We start from the raw sequence: 17436 nt of genomic DNA on the forward strand, positions 1-17436 counted from the left end.
GCGGTGCTGGAAGAGAAACAGCAGCTGGGGAAAGCCTGCTTATAACAAGTCACGTGCAGCTGTGTGGTTGCTGCTTCCTGTGGAGACGAGTGCCTGGGAGGGCCAGCCTCAGCGATGGGAGATGAAGGCTGGATTTCAATCCCTTCCTCTCCCACCAGGTCCCTTCGCAGCTGGGTCCAAGGATCAGCGTGAACAGGAGGCTGCGGTACCTGCAGTTGGGCCCTCCAGGGTGGAGTTGGCGCCGGACGATGGGGGCTGTGCTGGGCAAGGCTGCCCTGCTGGTGCGGCTTTGAGTCCTACCCTCTGCCTGAGCATGGGCGTCCGCATGACACAGCTCTGTTCTGTTACAGGGCTCCAAGCGGATCCTGAGATCCAATGAGATTGTCCTACCGGTTAGCGGGCTCATAGAAACGGAGCTCCAGCTGACCTTCTCGCTGCAGGTGAGTGCGTGCTGCCCTGGGGGCATTGCACGGAGCTGGACCGTTCTTTTATGGGTGGGAACTCCGTGCGCACCTACCCAAAGTGGTGTTTGTCCCACTATCCCTGAGCTGGCTTTCAGAACGAACCTTCCACTTACAATCGGAGCCCCTCAGCAGCTCAACTAGCCTCTGCTCTTGGCTACAGGGGCCTTCAGAGCTCTCCATGTCCCCAGGGCTGCCAAGCTCTTAGAAGTGGCAAATTGAACAGGCCCAGCTGCACTTATCACCACCAGGTTTCCTTGAAAGCACCAAGCAGTGACAGACAATCCCATCACTTCCTTATTGACATGCCCAGGCTGACCACTGGGGGACTGAGATTGCTTTCCTGCTGTGACCTTGGGCAGGTCTTTTACCAGCTCTAGACCTCAGTTTCCCCATCTGTAAAATGGGAGCATGCTGAGTAATGCAGAATTGGCCTTCACTGCCTGGTTCAGAGTCCATTCCTATGGCACAGCAGCCATCCCTGTCATCAGTGATGGAGGATTCAGCTGCTCCAGTGCTGGGACCACACAAGTGGCTCGATTGAGGGAGGCAGCAATGGCAAAACTGGTGGTTTAGTGCTGCCCTCAGCTTGCCATGTTTCTTCCCTGCTGCTTGACCCCTTCGGCCACTCCCCCCACCTTTGTAAGATCTTGGCCACAGAGACATGCCCATGCGATAGTTTGGGCCCCAAATGTCAGCCTCATACCGCGGGACTCGTGTTTTTTTCTTGTATGCGTCGTATCTTTATTTTAGAAGTGATCCTTCCCCTTTCCAGGTGGGGAACCGACCCACATCCCTAGAGCATAGGAACCACTCTCACTGATTACAAAGTGAAACCAACCAGCCTGCTGTAACTTCCTAAGCTGAGCCCAATGAACAAAGCAGACTCGCTTCCCCCACGTCCCTGGCTTTTCTGCACTCGTTAAATACGCTCAAGTGTTGCTGATAACGCAGCATCAGGGATTTCCAAATAACTTCTAATCCTGCAGGGAAATACACACTTGGCAGTGATAAGAACTGATTAATTAAACTCTTGCAGCAACTTCCCTTGCCAGTTTCCATCTCTCTCAGCAAATAGGAAGCGTTTGCAGGCCGTCCCGGCTTGGAACAGTTCTGAATGTCGCTTTCTTCCCTGCACTCGGCTGAAAGTGACACAGAAAGAGCCCTCTTGGCTCTGTTTTTCTAACTACACCCTCAAAATGGCTATGAAGCGTTTGCTGGTGAATGGAAAGTGTTGCCCTGCACTGCCTATCCTGGAGCCACATGTGCTGCTCAGACATTGAGCCTAGCACCTGTGTCATCCTGGATCATTCCCACGTGTTCACAACCCGTCTGGTCCCTGCCTCGAAGCCTCTCTTGTGTAATGTAATATAATGGCTTTTGGGAGCTGCATTGTGCTCGGAGTGGCCCGCCAGGATCCAGCCCCTTTCCATGGCAGGTTCCTGGCATATCTTGAAAGTAACTTGTTTTCTTTGAGGAAGAAAGTTCAATCAGTGGGGGACACGGGAGGGCGAAGAACTGTCAGGCAGGATGCCTGGGTTCCTCTCCTGGCTTTTGGAGGGGAGAGTGAGCAAATGGGTAGCACAAGGGCTGAAATCCAGGACCCCTGGTCTCTAGTCCCAGCTCTGTTATTCCCAGTGTGTCCATGGCTCAAGGGTAAAATCACTTGCACATCTAAAAATGCATTTGGAAGGGCCCTTTTCAAAAGTGATTTAGGAGCTCACTGTGGGATTTAGGCTCCTTTATCACTTAGGTGTCTTGGATCACATCATCCTTCGCTGCTGCTGTTTGGCCCCGTGTAAGGTGGGGATAACTTACCTGCCTTCCAGGGAGAAAGGAGGCGTAAATTCACAGTGCTTGGATCCCTGCAGGGCTGAACGTTCCTCCTCCTCTCTCTGTGCTTGCTCTGCCTGCGCAGGGAGTCCTGTCTGCAAACCGAGCAAAGGTTGTTTCGGCTTCTGATCCCATTGCTGCTCACGCAGGTGCTGGGCATGAGATTTTCCCACCCTCTTTCCCCTGCCAGTGGTGTTGCGGCCACCCTGCCCCCGGACAGGCCAGCTCTCCCCGTGTGCCTGACTGTTCGCTGTGCTGCATAGATCCATCCTTCCCAGGATGGGCAGTTGCATGTGCCTTGTGGCCTTGGCTGGTGCTCTCCGTGCAAGCTGGATCTCACCAGGAGGCTTATCCCCAAGCAGGGGTGGACAGGATCTTAGATCCCACCTCCATGGCTTTGTTGCCCGGTGCTGTCCGTGGAGGAGGGATGGGCTGGGAGATGCCGCCTCTTACCCACCCCCCGGGAATGTGAGATGTGATGGTTATTGTAGCATGACCAACGGCAACCCCTCTCTGGAGCCTCAGAGGCCCTCCTTGACCCGACCGCTTGTCCTCCAGTGCAAGTGGGGGGTTGTGTCAGTTACCCTCTGTGTGTCTGTTGTCAGCATGGCGCTCTGCTTCCCCCTGGCTCCCTGCCAGCCAGGCCGAGCAAGGCAGAGCCTGACCAGTCTTCAGCAGCGTGCCTGCGCTTGCCGTCAGCATGTGATGCGCCCGAGGAGAGTCTCTCTCCTAGCACGGCTGGAGGTGTGGTTTTTGGCAGCCTTCCTGAACCCCCACAGGGAATGCCCTTGTCACTGCTGCTCTCGTGACTGTCACTTGCCCTTGCAGTACCCCCACTTCCTGAAGCGAGATGCCAACAAGCTGCAGATCATGCTGCAGAGGCGGAAGAGATACAAAAACCGGACCATCCTGGGCTACAAGACCCTGGCCGTTGGGCTCATCAACATGGCCGAGGTGAGGAGCGAGGCACCAGCTTCCCAGCTGGAGGGCCGCAGGGGAAGAAGCGATCAGCTGCAGAGTGCAGGGTGCCTAGGCTGGGCTCAGGGTGGGATCTAGCTGGAGACACGCAGCCTGTCCTCTGTCAGCTGGGGTCCTCAGAGCAGGTGAGGGCAAATACAGCCTGCAGGCCTGAGCCGGCTCACGCAGTGTTTCTATCCGGCCTGCCCAGCAGCAGCCACAGCGTGTGTTCAGCTGCCCCTTCCTCATCCTTGCTTTGTCCTGCAGCCAAGCTGCTCCCACGACCCTCCTGCTAACCGGGCGGGGGGCGGGGCGGGGGCAGGAAGACGACGGGAGGGGAGTGCTGATGTCAGGTTGTCCCCCTGCCCCTGTACCTCGTCTCTGCAGAGGGGGACCCAGGAGAACTGCTCCAGTGAGGTCTGAATGGTGACTGAGGAGTGCTCCTTAAAGGGACACCGCACTGTTCCTATGATTTCTCCAGCAGCACCTCCCCGCGCACACAGTCTCTCTGCCACACACAATCTATGTCACAGTCTCTATGTCATACACTCAGCGTCTGTCTTGAGCTCTGCCTCTTCCAGCCGGGAGCCCCAGCCCTTCCACCTGGGCGCCTGGAACCACCCCCGAGGACATCCCAAAATTATTTCCATCCATGGGCAGAATAAATTTTCCGTGCGGCTGTGCACCACCAACAGAAACACAGGCTGCCGCCTGCGGGCACTGGGCTAATCAGCTGGGCGGCGTTGAATCTCTCCTGGGCGGCCGCCTAAGCCACTCAGCTTACAGGGAACACGGGGCCTGGCTAAGAGCGCCTTGCTTGGCCCGCGTGTGGCCAAGGTCTCAGTTGTCAGCCACTTCAGTGTTCTCTGCAGCCTCCTGCAGGGCATGCTGGGAGCATACGCCCCGTGGTGTCTCCCCGGTGCAGGTCATGCAGCACCCCAGCGAAGGCGCTCTCGTGCTCGGGCTCCACAATAACGTGAAGGATGTCTCCGTGCCCGTTGCTGAGATTAAAATCTACTCTCTGTCCAGCCAGCCCATCGACCACGAAGGGCTCAAGTCAAAGCTGTCCGGTAAGGAGGAAACTAGTATGGGTGGGGGCAGGGTAGTTGGGGTGGGGGTGCGGGGGGATCTCATTGGCTGCCCTGGAGCCTGCATCACTAGGTGGGTGCGGCTTGTGGTACTCGGGGCAGCAAACTGCAGCGATTGCCAAGATGGAGCAGAGCTGGAGGGTCCCGGTGTTGTCATCAGAAGCAGATCCACTGAGCCTCTGCCTCCCTCCATCCGTGCTGGGAGAGGGGAGGGGACGCGGTGCTGGAGACAGCGCCTCATTCAGATGAAACAGAACTGGCGCCCTGAGCGTCGTGGATGCGACTGTTCCTGCACCACTGGCCGTTTGCTACCATCAGGCTGGGGTTGCCGGGGTCCTGGCCAAACTCCCTTGAAAGGGTTTATGCTCCACTTCCTGAAATTCCCTCCCTGCTCTGCTTTTTCCTGGGACCGAGAATTCTTTCCTTCCCATGCCGAACCGCTGTAGAGTGCGGCTGCCACATTCCTCCCCAGAGAAAGCTGCGTTCCCATGCTGTGGCAAAACCATTGTTCTCTAGAGGCTTGGCTTGCTGGACTGTAACCCACCACCTATAGGAGCCACGTGCCTGCTGGTTCCACTTGGCATTGTACAGCTCTGCGAATCTGGCGTGTGCGTGGCTGGAGGCAGTGCCTTAGAAAGCTCATGGCGCCTCGTCAGCTACATTCTATCCCAGCGCTGCCACGTGTGTTCCCGGTGCGGCCGTGTAGGAGTCCAGGCGAGAAAAGCAGCCAGCTGGGTATCAACCCCCTCTTGGTGATTGCCTGTAGAATGATTGTCTCAGATTTTAATCTGCAGGAGTGAAGGCAAAACCCTTCAGGGCCCAGTTCCACCACGTCCATTTGCAACAGCTCTTGTTTGGACAGTGGAGCATTATTCCTTCCAACACGGCTATATTTAGCCTGTGTCTTGGAATCATCCCGTTTATGATACTGTCGTGGCTGGCTGCCTAAGCAGTAAATCTGGTTGCCAGGGAAACTGACGGAGAAGGGAGCTGGATTTATTTTAATATTTGGGTTTGTTACCAGTAACTGCGTGCCCCAGCAAGGGAAGGCAACCAGGCACTGAGGGGGCACCAGCTGATCTGGAAATCTGCACCCTTTCCAGCCTGGTATGTTGAGGCAAATAGACACCAGCCTAGGTTTCTCGTAGACAGAGCCTAAGTTCCTCCGTGGTAGCAGAATCTAGTCCTTGTCATACAAGTGTAGTCCTGTATCTAGCTTTCATTAAACAAATCTGTGCAGCTCTTACGGTTGGGAAGTAAACTCTCCATGCGCGAGGGAGGAAGTGTTTGCCTGAGTCTGCAGGAAGCCTGAAACAAGCGTTGTCACATGGATCCTCATTCATCTGAACAGGGAGTTAACGCTGAAGCATATTGATGACCACGTTCATCTTAGTATGCTAAACTGTTTAGCTGACGAGCATGTTAGTGGAGACGTACCCCCTGTTGTGTGTAGGTGGTGTGTGCACCATGCCCTTTGGCCCTATCTTTTAGGACAGTGTTTCTCAACTTTTTGTATGAAGTATCCCTTTTAAAAAGAGAAGTACCCCCAGCCTTCTCTGACCTACCTCGAAGAGTACGTGTACCACCGGTTGTGTGATGTGGTCCTAAGGTAATCTGAAACAAGTGCCACTCAACCTTTCCAGATTACTGTCCCCTTTTCCGGAGTCAGCTTTTTTTGCATACCACCAAGCTACACCTCACTTACAAACTGCTTACAAAACTATGCAAAAATATCACAGCAGGCGACTACTGCAAACCTGCTGACTTTCTACCATCTTATTATCCAATAAATGAATTGGGACAGAAATATTATACTTACATTTCAGCACAAAACAAACCAAGCAGTCCTGTGGCACCTTAAAGACTGATAGTGTTATTTACTAGGTGATGAGGTCTTGTTGGATAGACTCCAGATCTGAAGAAGTGGGTCTGTCCCATGAAAGCTCATCAGCTAATAAATCATATTGTTAGTCTTTAAGGTGCTCCAGGACTGCTTGGTTTGTTTTGTGAAGATACAGACTAACACGGCTACCTCTCTGAGACTGTTACATTTCAGTGTCAGGCGTGTGAAGCAGTAGAAACAAGTCATTGTCTGAGTGAACGTTTCGATTGTGCTGCCTGTACTAGCGTTTTTTATGTAGCTGGATGTAAAACTAGGTAAACATCTAGATGAGTTGATGTGCCCCTGGAAGACCTCGGTGTGCCCCCAAGGGTACAGGTGCCCCTGGCTGAGAAAAATTGTTCTAGGGAAGTGTGGAGGGAGGTGTTAATGCCTGTAAAGTGCTTCAGAGGCACCAAAATGGGTGCAGGCTTCTTGCTGCACTCTACTCTGATAAACTCTGTGAGGACACAGGAATGTAAATATTGTGAGCCACAAAATTCCCTCTCTTCTTCTCTCTCTGTCTCAAACAACGGCACCAGCTGGTCTTTGTCTTTGAGTGGGAATTTAAGCAATGATGTTATTTTAACTTGCTATCCAAAGACAACTCCCTGCCCCAACAAAGGCACTAACCAAATCCAAGCAATTGTCTGTCAAAGGACAGGAAATACCAGAAGGTCCCCAAGGGAGTATAGGGAGCAGCGTGCAGCCCAGTTCCTAAGTTCATCCATAAGTCTGCAGCCATCTCCTCTCAGATGCTGGGCCTGCTCCATATCCACGCTCCTGCATAGGGCAACTGCTCTCCAGTCATTCGGTGCAGGCGGTGCTGTGAGCTGCTCCGGGCCGTGGCAGGGTGCTGTCTTTGGACATGGCTGAAGGAGGGGGCAGAGGAAGAGTGGCTGGGCGTGTGCTAGTTTATTTGTGTGCTCAGAGCATTTGAAAGCCTTTTTTCTGCTCTTTACTGAAGACATCTTAGGGGTGGCTCTGCCCTGGATTTGGAGGCTGCAGAGAAGCTGCCTGGGTGCTTTCTCAGCCCTTAAATGATGAGGGGAGGGACTGAATCTTCAACAGACTTTATTCTCTGCCCATTCTTCTTCCAGTAGAAAGCTGGCCTGGTGGCTCAGCCCTGGCCAGGATTGAGGAAGTCTGGGTTTGACTCATTGGGCAAGTCCCTTAGGGTAACTGTGCCAAAGGCCCATTTTCAAACGTGACTGAGCTTGAGTCTCGTTGGAAGTCACTGGCACTGAGGTGCCTGAGTTACGCATGAAAGGGTTGGGGTACGTCCCTTACAGGGAGTCTCCAGGAGCTCAGGCTACTTAGCGTAGTAAAGGGAAGGTTCAGGGTGACTTGGTCTGTAAGTACCTAGGCAGGGAAGAGAAAAGTGCTAACAGGCCCTTCAGCTTCGCAGACAATGGTCTCCCAAGAGCCCAGGGCTGGCAGTTGGAACTAGATGAATTCACACTAGGAATAAGAATGGTCAGACAAAGGTCCATCCAGGCCAGTACCCTGTCTGCCGACAGTGGCTAATACCATGTACCCCAGCGAGAGTGAGCCAAACAGGTGGTGATCAAGCCATTTCTCTCGCCATCCATCTCCAGCTTCTGACAGAGGCTAGGGCACCATTCCTTACCCATCCTGGCAAACAGCCATTAATGGACCTACCCTCCATGAATGTATCTAGCTCTCTCTTAAATCGTGTTATAGTCCTAGCCTTCACTGCCTCCTCTGGCAAGGAGTTCCACAGGTTGACTGTGGTCTGGGTAACGAACTTCCTTTTATTTGTTTTAAACCTGGTGCCTGTTAATTACATTTGGTGTCCTATAGCTGTTATATCTTGGGAGCAACTAAATCGTTTTTCCTTGTTCACTTTCTCCGGGCCGCTCATGATTTTGTAGACCTCTGTAATACCCCCCGAGGCTCCTCTTTTCTAAGCTGAAAAGTCCTACTCTCTTTAATCTTTCTTCATATGAGAATAAGGCATAAATGATTCCTACGGAGGTAATTAAACATTGGAACAGCCTGACCCGGGCTGTGATGGACCCTCTGTTGTTAATTGTTAGACTGAGCACAGTGGACCCTTCTGCCCTTAGCATCTGTGAAGCTCGGCCCCTCGGGTGTGACCCTTCCCCGCAGGCAGGTCTCTGCTGCGGCTTTCCTTCCTGGGGCTGTAAGGCCGTCCAGTCCTGCTCTCCAGCTGCCTGCCCAGGGCGTGGAGACACTGCAGCTCAACCCAGCCTTCTAAAGTCTTTCTAAAAGCTGGCCTGTTGTGGTGGGCCCCACGGTGCTGGAGCCTCCTGGCCTCTCCCCTCACCCACAGCGCCTTCCCGCCTAGATGAGGTCTGAATTGCTAAAGGAAACCTGAACTGCCGAGGCCTCTCTTGACCATCTTGTGACCGAAGAGGACACGGATCACCCTTAGAGCTGTGTCCTGACCGCTGTGTGGCTACACGTGGCTCCTTTCCTGGAGAGGAGGGGTGTGCTGGGGCTGTCTGTAACATAGGCCCAGCTGGACGGAGATAGGGCCCAGGCTGCCAGGTGGGGTGCGAATCCCATCCTGCCTAACCCCAGCCCTGTCTTCCAGACCGGTCCCCCGACATCGACAACTACTCGGAAGAGGAGGAGGAGAGTTTCTCCTCGGAGCAGGAGGGCAGCGACGATCCCCTGCATGGACAGGTAACCCCTCCCCCACCCCTTCCCACTCTGCTGCCCCTGGACGTGCTCGGGCCGAGCTTCACTGGAGGCATTACCAGGCAGCAGCCTGACTGGGCCTGGCAGCTTCCATTTGCAAGCCACAAGTTCCGGCTTTCCTCAGTCCTGAGCTCTCCTCGGTGGGGAGCGAGGCCTCGTTACCATTCCCCGGCCCTGTGGACCGCAGGGCTGAGAAGAGGGCACTGGAAGGACTGCCAGGTGGTTCCCCCTTCCAGCCTTCGCCCCAGCAGCCGGGGCACAGGGACTGAAAGGTGGCACTGGCCAAGTCCGGTTGGGAGAGGTTCTCCTTGAGCATCCCCCTTTGGGAACGGGGGCTGAGGGTGGAACTCCCTGCAGAGCAGCCTCCCTTTGGGATCTAGCTTGAAGAGAGCAGACACCAGGCCGCTGATCGATCCCTCGGCTTTGTGAGCCTGCCCCGAGCATGGCACTGAACCAGCCTGGAGCTGGGCTGCTGTGCCCAAGGACAAGGGAGATCCCAGTTCAGAGCTTCCCTGCAACATGGCCAGGTATCCGCAGGGAGCTGCCATGTTTCTGATGTGCCACCTCCCACCCCCGTCCCCTTCCCCTGCAAGGACTTGTTTTACGAAGACGAGGATCTCCGGAAGGTGAAGAAAACGAGGAGGAAACTGGCTTCGGCCTCGGCGATCACTCGGGTGAGTGCGTTCTGCGGCCACGCCGGCCGCCTTGTGGCTCCAGTCCGGGGTGTCGGTGAGGCCTGGCTCACGCCAGCCGCACCAGGAGTGTCTCTGAATAGGTCTGAGGTAGCTTACGGGGGGCTGGATGGCTGAGGGACTTGGGATGGAGTCAGAGAGGCTGACAGACTTGCTGGGCCCCTGGGCAAGGCTGGGGTGAGCACTGTGCAGGGCTCCAGCGGTGGCTTTAAGGGTCCAGCCACAGGAGCAGCCGCAGACAGGAGCCGTGGGCTCTTTTGAATCCCAGGGCCCTGGCACACCTAGCCGTGGTGAAGAGCCGCTGAGCCGAGCGTGGAGGCCATGCGTGTGCTCGCCATCGCCATTGCCATCTCAGGCAGCCAGCTGGGCTGGTTTCCCAGCTTAGCAGGCTCGCTCCGGGCAGGTGCTTGGAGGGGAGGTCTTTGGAGGGTGAGCCAGAGGTGTGGGTGGCTCAGGCCGAGGATGAGTGTCCCCCTCTGGCTTGGTGTGAACCACACTGCAGCAGCGCTGTGCTGAATGCTGTGTGGGCCCTACGTACCGCCCTGCACCAGGTTTGGCAACTCCAGGGGACTTTGAACTTACAGTAACTGGCAGGACATTGTCCTTCCGTTGGTCCCTGCACCCAGCAAAGGCCTGCGCCCTGCCCTGGGGGCCCCTGCGTCCCATTCACTCCCTTGTAACACTCCAATGGCATTGTTTCTTCACAGCAGCCAAATATAAAGCAGAAGTTCGTGGCTTTGCTGAAGAGGTTCAAGGTGTCAGATGAGGTAGGTGCAGCCCTTCCCTGTCGGCTGCAAATGCTTTTGCTACTTCAGTGGTCGCGTGTTGGTAGCTGGCGTGGGAGCGGGGCTGTGACCCAGGCCAGGTGATATACCTCCCCCATCCCTGTTCTTTCCTCCTCCAGTGAAGGGCTGTGCAAGCTCAGAGCTCATGCCTTTCAAAGGGCTCATCCTGTTATTGGGTGGGGGGTAGGTCCAGGTGGCTAAAGCAGGGCGAGCCTGGGAGCCAGGATGTCTGGACTGTGTCTGAGCTCTGCCACTGAGTCATTTATGGGCTTCAGCGAATCACATCTCCTCTGTGCCAAGTTCTTAGTTCCATGCCCAGATCAGAGGATCACCTCCCTCCTGAGGCAGCACATAGAACCCCCCTCTCCCTCCTCCACTGCCCTTCCCGTGGGGAATGGGACCCACCAGCCTGACCTCTCTTCCCAGCTCCAGCCACTGGGCCCCCTTTGTCTCAGAGCTGGGGCTAGAACCCAGGAGTTCTGAATTCCAGCCCCCTATACTGACCACTAGCTCCCAGTCCCCTGCACCCTGCCAATGACCAGAGGATCGAGAGATGAATGAGACTAAGCAGGAGCCCCTCTTGTTTCACGGGCTAATGCAGCCATGTGCGGCTGGGCGTTAGATGTGCCTGCGAGAGGTGGTGTGGTCCCTCCTCTGCCTCCAGGGTTTCTTGCAACTTTCTCTGACCTGCCAACGATAGCCGCTCCCTGACACCAGATCTGATACTGGCTGGGCCATTGATCTTCGAGAGACTCTCCATCCTCTTGGGAGATGTCAGACAGCTGATTGGTGGAGTTTGTTGAACTTTGAGGCACAAGATGACAGCTGATTGGAGGGGTGTGTTAGATCCTAGAGGGTCAGGGTGACAGCTGATTGGAGGGGTGTGTTAGATCCTAGAGGGTCAGGGTGACAGCTGATTGGTGGGGTGTGTTAGATCCTAGAGACCTCTTCCAACACTCACTCCCCTGGGCTTCCACAAACACCATGGTGTGCTCTCTGGATTGCATCACCCTGGTCTAGTCTGGAGTCTCCTGCCCACAGGTGGGCTTTGGCCTGGAGCACGTCTCCAGGGAGCAGATCCGGGAGGTGGAAGAGGACCTGGATGAGCTGTACGACAGCCTGGAGATGTACAACCCCAGCGACAGCGGCCCAGAGATGGAGGAGACAGAGAGCATCCTCAGCACACCCAAGCCCAAGCTCAAGTGAGTGCTGGGGCGGGACAGCAGAGTGAGCGACAGCCGCAACAGGGAGTGAGACTGGGCTGCTGGCACCCATGGGACGCAGCAGCTGTTCCCAGAGCAAGTCGCTTCCCTTCTCGGTGCCTCAGTTTCCCCTTCCACCTTGTCCCCGTCCTGCCTCGGTAGCCCCAGAGCTCCTCAGGGTTGTGGCTGTTCTCGTGCCACGTGTTTTGTGCAGCACCTGGCCTGGCAGGATCCTCAGCTTGCTAGGGCATTCGAGCACTCTTGTCATGCTATAAATGGTGTGAGCTGGAGGACTCGGCGCCTCTCCCCAGAGGACACCGATGCTGCAAATATCTCCAGTGCTCCTGGCTGCGAAACTCTCCTGTTGTTTACCCTGTGCCGGCTCCCGTGAGCCGCGGTCTGTCGTGCTGGGTGCTGTGTGAACCTGCAGCACGGACGCGCGCTCTGCCCTGCGGCGCTCGCAGTCCAGCCACGCGACTAGACAAGGGGAGGGGAACACTAGTGACCTGAAGGTGATTGTAAGCCTCGACGAGACACACTGCACATCTCCACAATGCTTTAGGAGCCAGCTGCGCTGAAATGCAGCTGAGTCTGTGCTGGAGCACAGCAGCCAGTGTGTCAGTGACATACGGGTGCATGTTGGCTGAGACCTGGGATCTGTGTTGGTGCCCCCAGCCAGGCTGGAACGAGAGCGCCGAGGCTCTAGGGCTCTTCCCTGCAGCTGAGCGTGATGTCGCGCACTGGCCTCTGGGTCCTGAGGGTTACTTCAGGTCTGCAGAGCCCTGGCAGATGCCTGGGTGCAAGCCCTGAGCTGTTCAGCCAGGGTGTTTCTCATGCTCGCCAGCTGCTGCTCCTGCAGACCCTTCCGACAGTGACCACCTCCCCGCCCCAGCACCCCTGTCAAACCTCATTGTCCTCCAAGCCCCGTACCACGCCTGGCCTCCGAGCCCCTGAGCTCTGGGTCAGCCTGAGCAGAGCATCTGGCTTGTGCAGGATTCTTGCTGTCTGGCTGGCGGGGTGGCTTCCGTCAGGGCGCTGTGCAGACTCCAGCAAGGGTCTCGTTCCTTCGTTCTCACCCTTAGAAACGCCTCTCCTCTCAGACTTGGGAACAGAGCCCAGGCCTCCTGGGTCCCAGCACCCCTGCTCTACCCCTGGCGCTCCGTTCCCAGAGCTGGGGCTGGAACACGGGACTCCTCACGGCCCGCTCCACCCTGGTCCGACCTGCTAGGTTCCAATCACTTCCTGCTGTTGGGCAGAGAACCCAGGAGTCCGGACTCCCTGCCCTGTGCCTTAGCCACCCGGGGGCCAGGCAGCTCCATTGCAGGCTGCATAGAGCAACCTCCAGCAAACTTCCGAACTGTCAGGGCAGTTAAACACTGGAATAAATTGCCTGGGGGGTTGTGGAAGCTCCATCTCTGGAGATACGTCAGAGCAGGTTAGCTAGGCACCCGTCAGGGCTGGTCTAGATGGTGCCTGGTGCTGTCGTGAGGCCGAGGGGACTGGACTCTGACTCTCGAGGTCCCTTCGGGTTCTAGTGACGTGCTTCTAGGAGTGCCAAGGGGTGGGAGGCCCTGTTGTTGACAGTCCGACCTGCAGTGGTGGGAAAGTGGCTCCGGAGATCCCGAGTCGCATTCTGTGCGAGTCGCAACTCAGGCCAAGGTCATGTGCACTTAGTCCAGTGCTGCCAGCAGCATGCACCGTGCCTGCCCCAGACCTGCGAAGCACACACCATCGCCGCCTCCGCCGCCTGGGTGGGGCTTGGTTCTCCCCCTGCCCCAGACTCTGGTGCTTGCTGGCCCTCTGCTGCCCAGCTCTCCTCCCCCTCCCAGCCCCAGAGCCTGTCTGTAGGCCTTGCCCTGGGGCGCCTGAAATTGCAGCGGCTTTGGGGTGCGCTTGTATCGGATTCTCCCTGGTGCCAGGGCGTTAGCGCGCCTGGTAACGGAACTGCTGGGAGTCGAAGGGAGACCAGCCCGGCCGCCTCTGTGCTGCCTGCCCCCTGCTGGGTGAAATCTGCCATCGTTCAGGTGCTGCAGCGGGGCGGGGGCTGGCAGTCAGGCTTACTTGGCACAGGCCCCTGTGGCACCAGAGCGAGGTGGTCGGCGCCCAAGCTCGCATGGTGCAAGGGAGATGAGAGCAGACCCCCGCTCTGCATTAACCTGTTCCCAGCTGACTAGAGCTGTAGCGTCCCCCTGGGCCTTTGGTGCCACGTTAGCCAAGGCGGTTTCAGACCCATCTAGGCCACATCGTGCTAGGAGGGGGCCTGGAGCACTGCAGCATTTCCGGGGTCCCCGCAGAGTCCCTGGTGCAGCTCAGCTGCAGGGCGAGTTGAGTCTCTCGCTCCCAGCCGGGCCGGGGTGTTGGCTCCGTAGCGGAGCCGGAGGCAGAGAACCTGGAAGGCAGGCTGGGGGAGTACTGTGCTAGCCCTCGTTGCTGGGCTGTGCCTGGCCGGCTCGGAGTGCCCCCTGCAGAGCAGCGCGCACCGTGAGAGGAGACGGCTCTGAACAGCGCTCAGTGCCGCCGAGGGGCAGGCCAGGCCACGGACGCCGAAACGAGCGCAGGATTCGCACGGGCCCCGAGCCCTCCGGCTGACACCGAGGCTTGAGCCCCTCGTTCTCGCCTGAGCCCAGGCCAGGTCTGCAGCGCCCCGTGTTCCCTGACCCGCTGCCTCTCTCCCTGCCAGGCCTTTCTTCGAGGGAATGTCTCAGTCCAGCTCCCAGACGGAAATCGGAAGCCTTAACGGCAAGGGCAGCTTGGGCAAGGACGCCAGCAGCCCGGTGAGTAGTGGCGGAGGGGGTAGGGGGCCCCGAGTTCCTGCAGGGGCGCCGGGTGCAGGCCCGCGTGGGTGCACCCACTGGGGAGTCGCAGCCGGTAGGTGTCACGCCCAGACCCAGTCAATGGCTCCATGCTGTCTGGGGGAGCTGCAGAGAGCCAGGCGGGGGACAGGGACAGCTCTGCTGCATTCCCCTCAGCAGGGGGACCGGCTCCATGATGGAGGCTGAGCAGCCCGGCCTGTCAGTGCAAGGGGCAGCTGCCGGTGCCTCGCAGGCACTAAAATCTTCACCATCATCTCAGCTGGCCAGTGCAAACTGCCCCCACCCCTTCCTCGGTCCCAGCAGTACAGGGTGCTGAGAAGGGCAGTGGGGGCTTCGCTCTGGCACCGTGTTGCGCCATAGCTCCTGGGCAGAGTTGACCTCCCGAGAGCCCGGCTCACACCAGCTGGGTTTTCTAACCCTGCGGTTGGTAGAAGGCCAACCTGCTGCCTATCAGCCCGGAGTTCTGTATTCGCCAGCACTCCTGGCCCGGCGCTCCAGCGTGCTGGTACGGTACCAACGCTGAGCTGCCAGCCCAGTGTCAGCTGGGAGCTGGACAGCAAACCCCGGGGTGCATGTGCTGCCAGGGGATGCCCAGAGCAGGCCTGGCCCTGCCCCGTGGAGCACCAGGACTCCAGGGACCCAGCTGGGGAGCACTGTCCATCCTGCTGGGTCAGTGGCTGAGACGCAATGAGCACAGCGGTGCATTGGCTGCACCAGACCTGTAAACACCCCCACCCTCCCGCCCTGGGCTGGTTTTTCAGATGGACGCTGCCGTCGGGGACAAGTTGAAACCGTCGCGGAGTAAAAACCTGGACGAGAGCCTCACTGAAGCAGACACCCTGGTAACGTGCCCTGGCCTGCTCTCCCCTTGGCGCTTCACCTAGGGTAGGAGCTGGGGCAGGGGAGTGGCACAGAGAGGCCTCCCCTTCTTTGGGGCACCTTGGCGTCTCGTGTGCCCTGCGCTGGGGCCTTTTTGCTCCAGGTAGCAGCATGGCCTAGAGGGTACAGCACATGAAGGGCTGAGCTCAGGATCGGGGGGTGGGGGGCACACAGCCCCTCTGACAGTGGTGCCCGGCTGGTCTCAAGTTGGCACCTACAGCCAGTGGCCGATTGGAGCAACACAGCCAGTGGCTGTTAGCTGTGAATTGCCGGCCACTCGGGCTCCTGATCCCCAGGGGAGCTCTGGTACCACCTCGTTCCCTCCCCCATGTCCGCAGGAAGCGAGCGAGCAGGACACGCTGGGAGACTCCAGCACCACCTTAGTGATCCCTGAAAAAGTGAAGACACCCATGAAGAGCAGCAAGGGGGAACTTCCAAGCATGGCCTCCCCCAGGTAAGGACTGGACACAGGGCCAGGGGCAGCAGGGCACTGCCTCTGGCACCCTGGCTCCAGGGCAGGGAGTGCAGTGGGCTGTGAGCAGGGCTGTTAGTTACCAGCTCTCAAGGCCTGTTTTGGTGGATGCTTCATGGACAGGTTCCACCTCCTTGTCACTTCCCAGGAGGCCCCTTTCCCTAGCACTGTGGCAGGTTGGGGTTCAGACCCTGCCTGTCACCCAGGGAGGAGGTCCTCAGAGCTCACAGCTGGGGGGACTGTGGTTTGTTAAAGTCTCCCCAGGCAGGGGCCTCGGCTGGCTTTCCTCGAGCTGCTGTGCCAGCCGTGGGGGCGCACGTCCCTCACTTGCCTCTGCCCCCTGAGGCCAGCTGGGGGAAGGGATCACCAGGATCATGGGGTTTGTCCCCAGAGAGGCGACACCTGCTTTGTGTTCTCCCGTGAGCTGACCCTGAACTGGAAAGCTTCTAAGCAAACCGGTTACAGTCCCCCGAGATTCCCTGCCACAGCACCCTGGTGTGTGGCACCTGAGCTTCCGGAGACTGTCCCCGGGAGCCAGGGGATGTTGCAGGAGGCCTGGGGGTGCGTCCCTGGTTCTGCTCTGGGAACGTGGCGTTCTTACTAAGTTGCCTCAGTTTCCCTGTGTGGTGTATCATGAGCTCAGAGGACCGCATGGCATTTCGCAGCCAGTACCCAGCATTAGGCATCGTCCCCTGGCCAGGAGTTCTGCTCTCTGGCTCTGAGCCCCCAGCCTTGGGTGATCTCTGCAGGGCTGGATGTGAACATTTGCTGGCATTGTGTCAGGCCCCTCACCCGTCCCCAGTTCCCCGCGGGCAGTGGGCCGTGCCAGAGCTGCACTGCCTTAGCAATGGGATCCACCTGCCCGGTGCATTAAAATGCCTCCTCCTAGCCCTCTGCGTTCCCCAGGGAAACCTGCCCTGCCTGCCTCCTGCTGGCCTAGGAGACAGTGCTTCAGTGTGTGCAGCGCCCCACACCCAGACACTACCGTGGGGCGCTTGCAGCCGCCAACACCCCCGTTTGTCCGCTCGTCTCCCTGAGCAGCGTCTTCGAGCCCCACCCCAGGGTGCTTGGGCCTGGAGCGTCCGCCTTTGCTCAGTCACTGGCGTGTGGCAGCAGAGGCGGCTGTGCCCTTGGCTCCCGGGAATGCTGCTGTTCCATCAGGGCATGCTCCAGATCATATCTGCTCCGCTTACAAGTGACGCGCTCCCCTTCCTGGGCCGCCAGCGCTGGGACACACGCACACCCCGCCCCCCACCCCCGCGCTCTCAGTGCCAGCTGGGGAGAGTTGGAATTCCCCGGGGTGGGCAGGTACGAGCGGGTGGCTCTCCACCTCTCCTCCCCCAGAGCTGGGCTGGCTCTTGGCCGGTAACAGAGCTCTCATTCAGCTGGCTGCAGGGCCCAGGCGGGCGGCTGGGCGGGTGGTTTAGCCCGTCTGGTCGGAACTGCCCCTTCTGGCCTTGATGTGGCTGAGCCGAGGAGCAAGCGCTAAATCCATGTTAGAGTCGGTGATGAAAGAGCTGGGCCCCCAGTACCCAAGCTGCAGGCTGGGAAGTCCGGTGGGCCTGTCTGGGACAAGGTCACGTTTCAGCTAGCGACACACTCCAATGGCCCGAGTCCATCCAAAGGGGAGCTGTCAAATAGTGCTTAGCAATGCGGTGGTGTGGTCTAGTGGTTAGAGTGGGGAACT

The 17436-nt window shown here is 58.0% G+C and overlaps 1 protein-coding gene across 3 annotated transcripts in view; it reads left to right on the top strand.

The window, feature by feature from the left end:
* Window positions 1–17436, top strand: part of PACS1 (phosphofurin acidic cluster sorting protein 1) — a 100384-nt gene that overhangs the window by 67283 nt on the left and 15665 nt on the right. For all 3 annotated transcript variants that reach the window (XM_075005981.1, XM_075005983.1, XM_075005982.1), the window contains exons 3-12: window positions 351–440; window positions 3123–3248; window positions 4177–4321; window positions 8800–8891; window positions 9500–9580; window positions 10306–10365; window positions 11425–11585; window positions 14266–14359; window positions 15160–15240; window positions 15616–15731. In XM_075005981.1, coding sequence (XP_074862082.1) covers window positions 351–440; window positions 3123–3248; window positions 4177–4321; window positions 8800–8891; window positions 9500–9580; window positions 10306–10365; window positions 11425–11585; window positions 14266–14359; window positions 15160–15240; window positions 15616–15731 — 1046 coding nt within the window. The remainder of the gene's footprint in view (window positions 1–350; window positions 441–3122; window positions 3249–4176; window positions 4322–8799; window positions 8892–9499; window positions 9581–10305; window positions 10366–11424; window positions 11586–14265; window positions 14360–15159; window positions 15241–15615; window positions 15732–17436) is intronic.

This window comes from Carettochelys insculpta, chromosome 11, assembly GCF_033958435.1.
Source record: "Carettochelys insculpta isolate YL-2023 chromosome 11, ASM3395843v1, whole genome shotgun sequence".
In the NCBI taxonomy this organism is placed as follows: Eukaryota; Metazoa; Chordata; order Testudines; family Carettochelyidae; genus Carettochelys; species Carettochelys insculpta.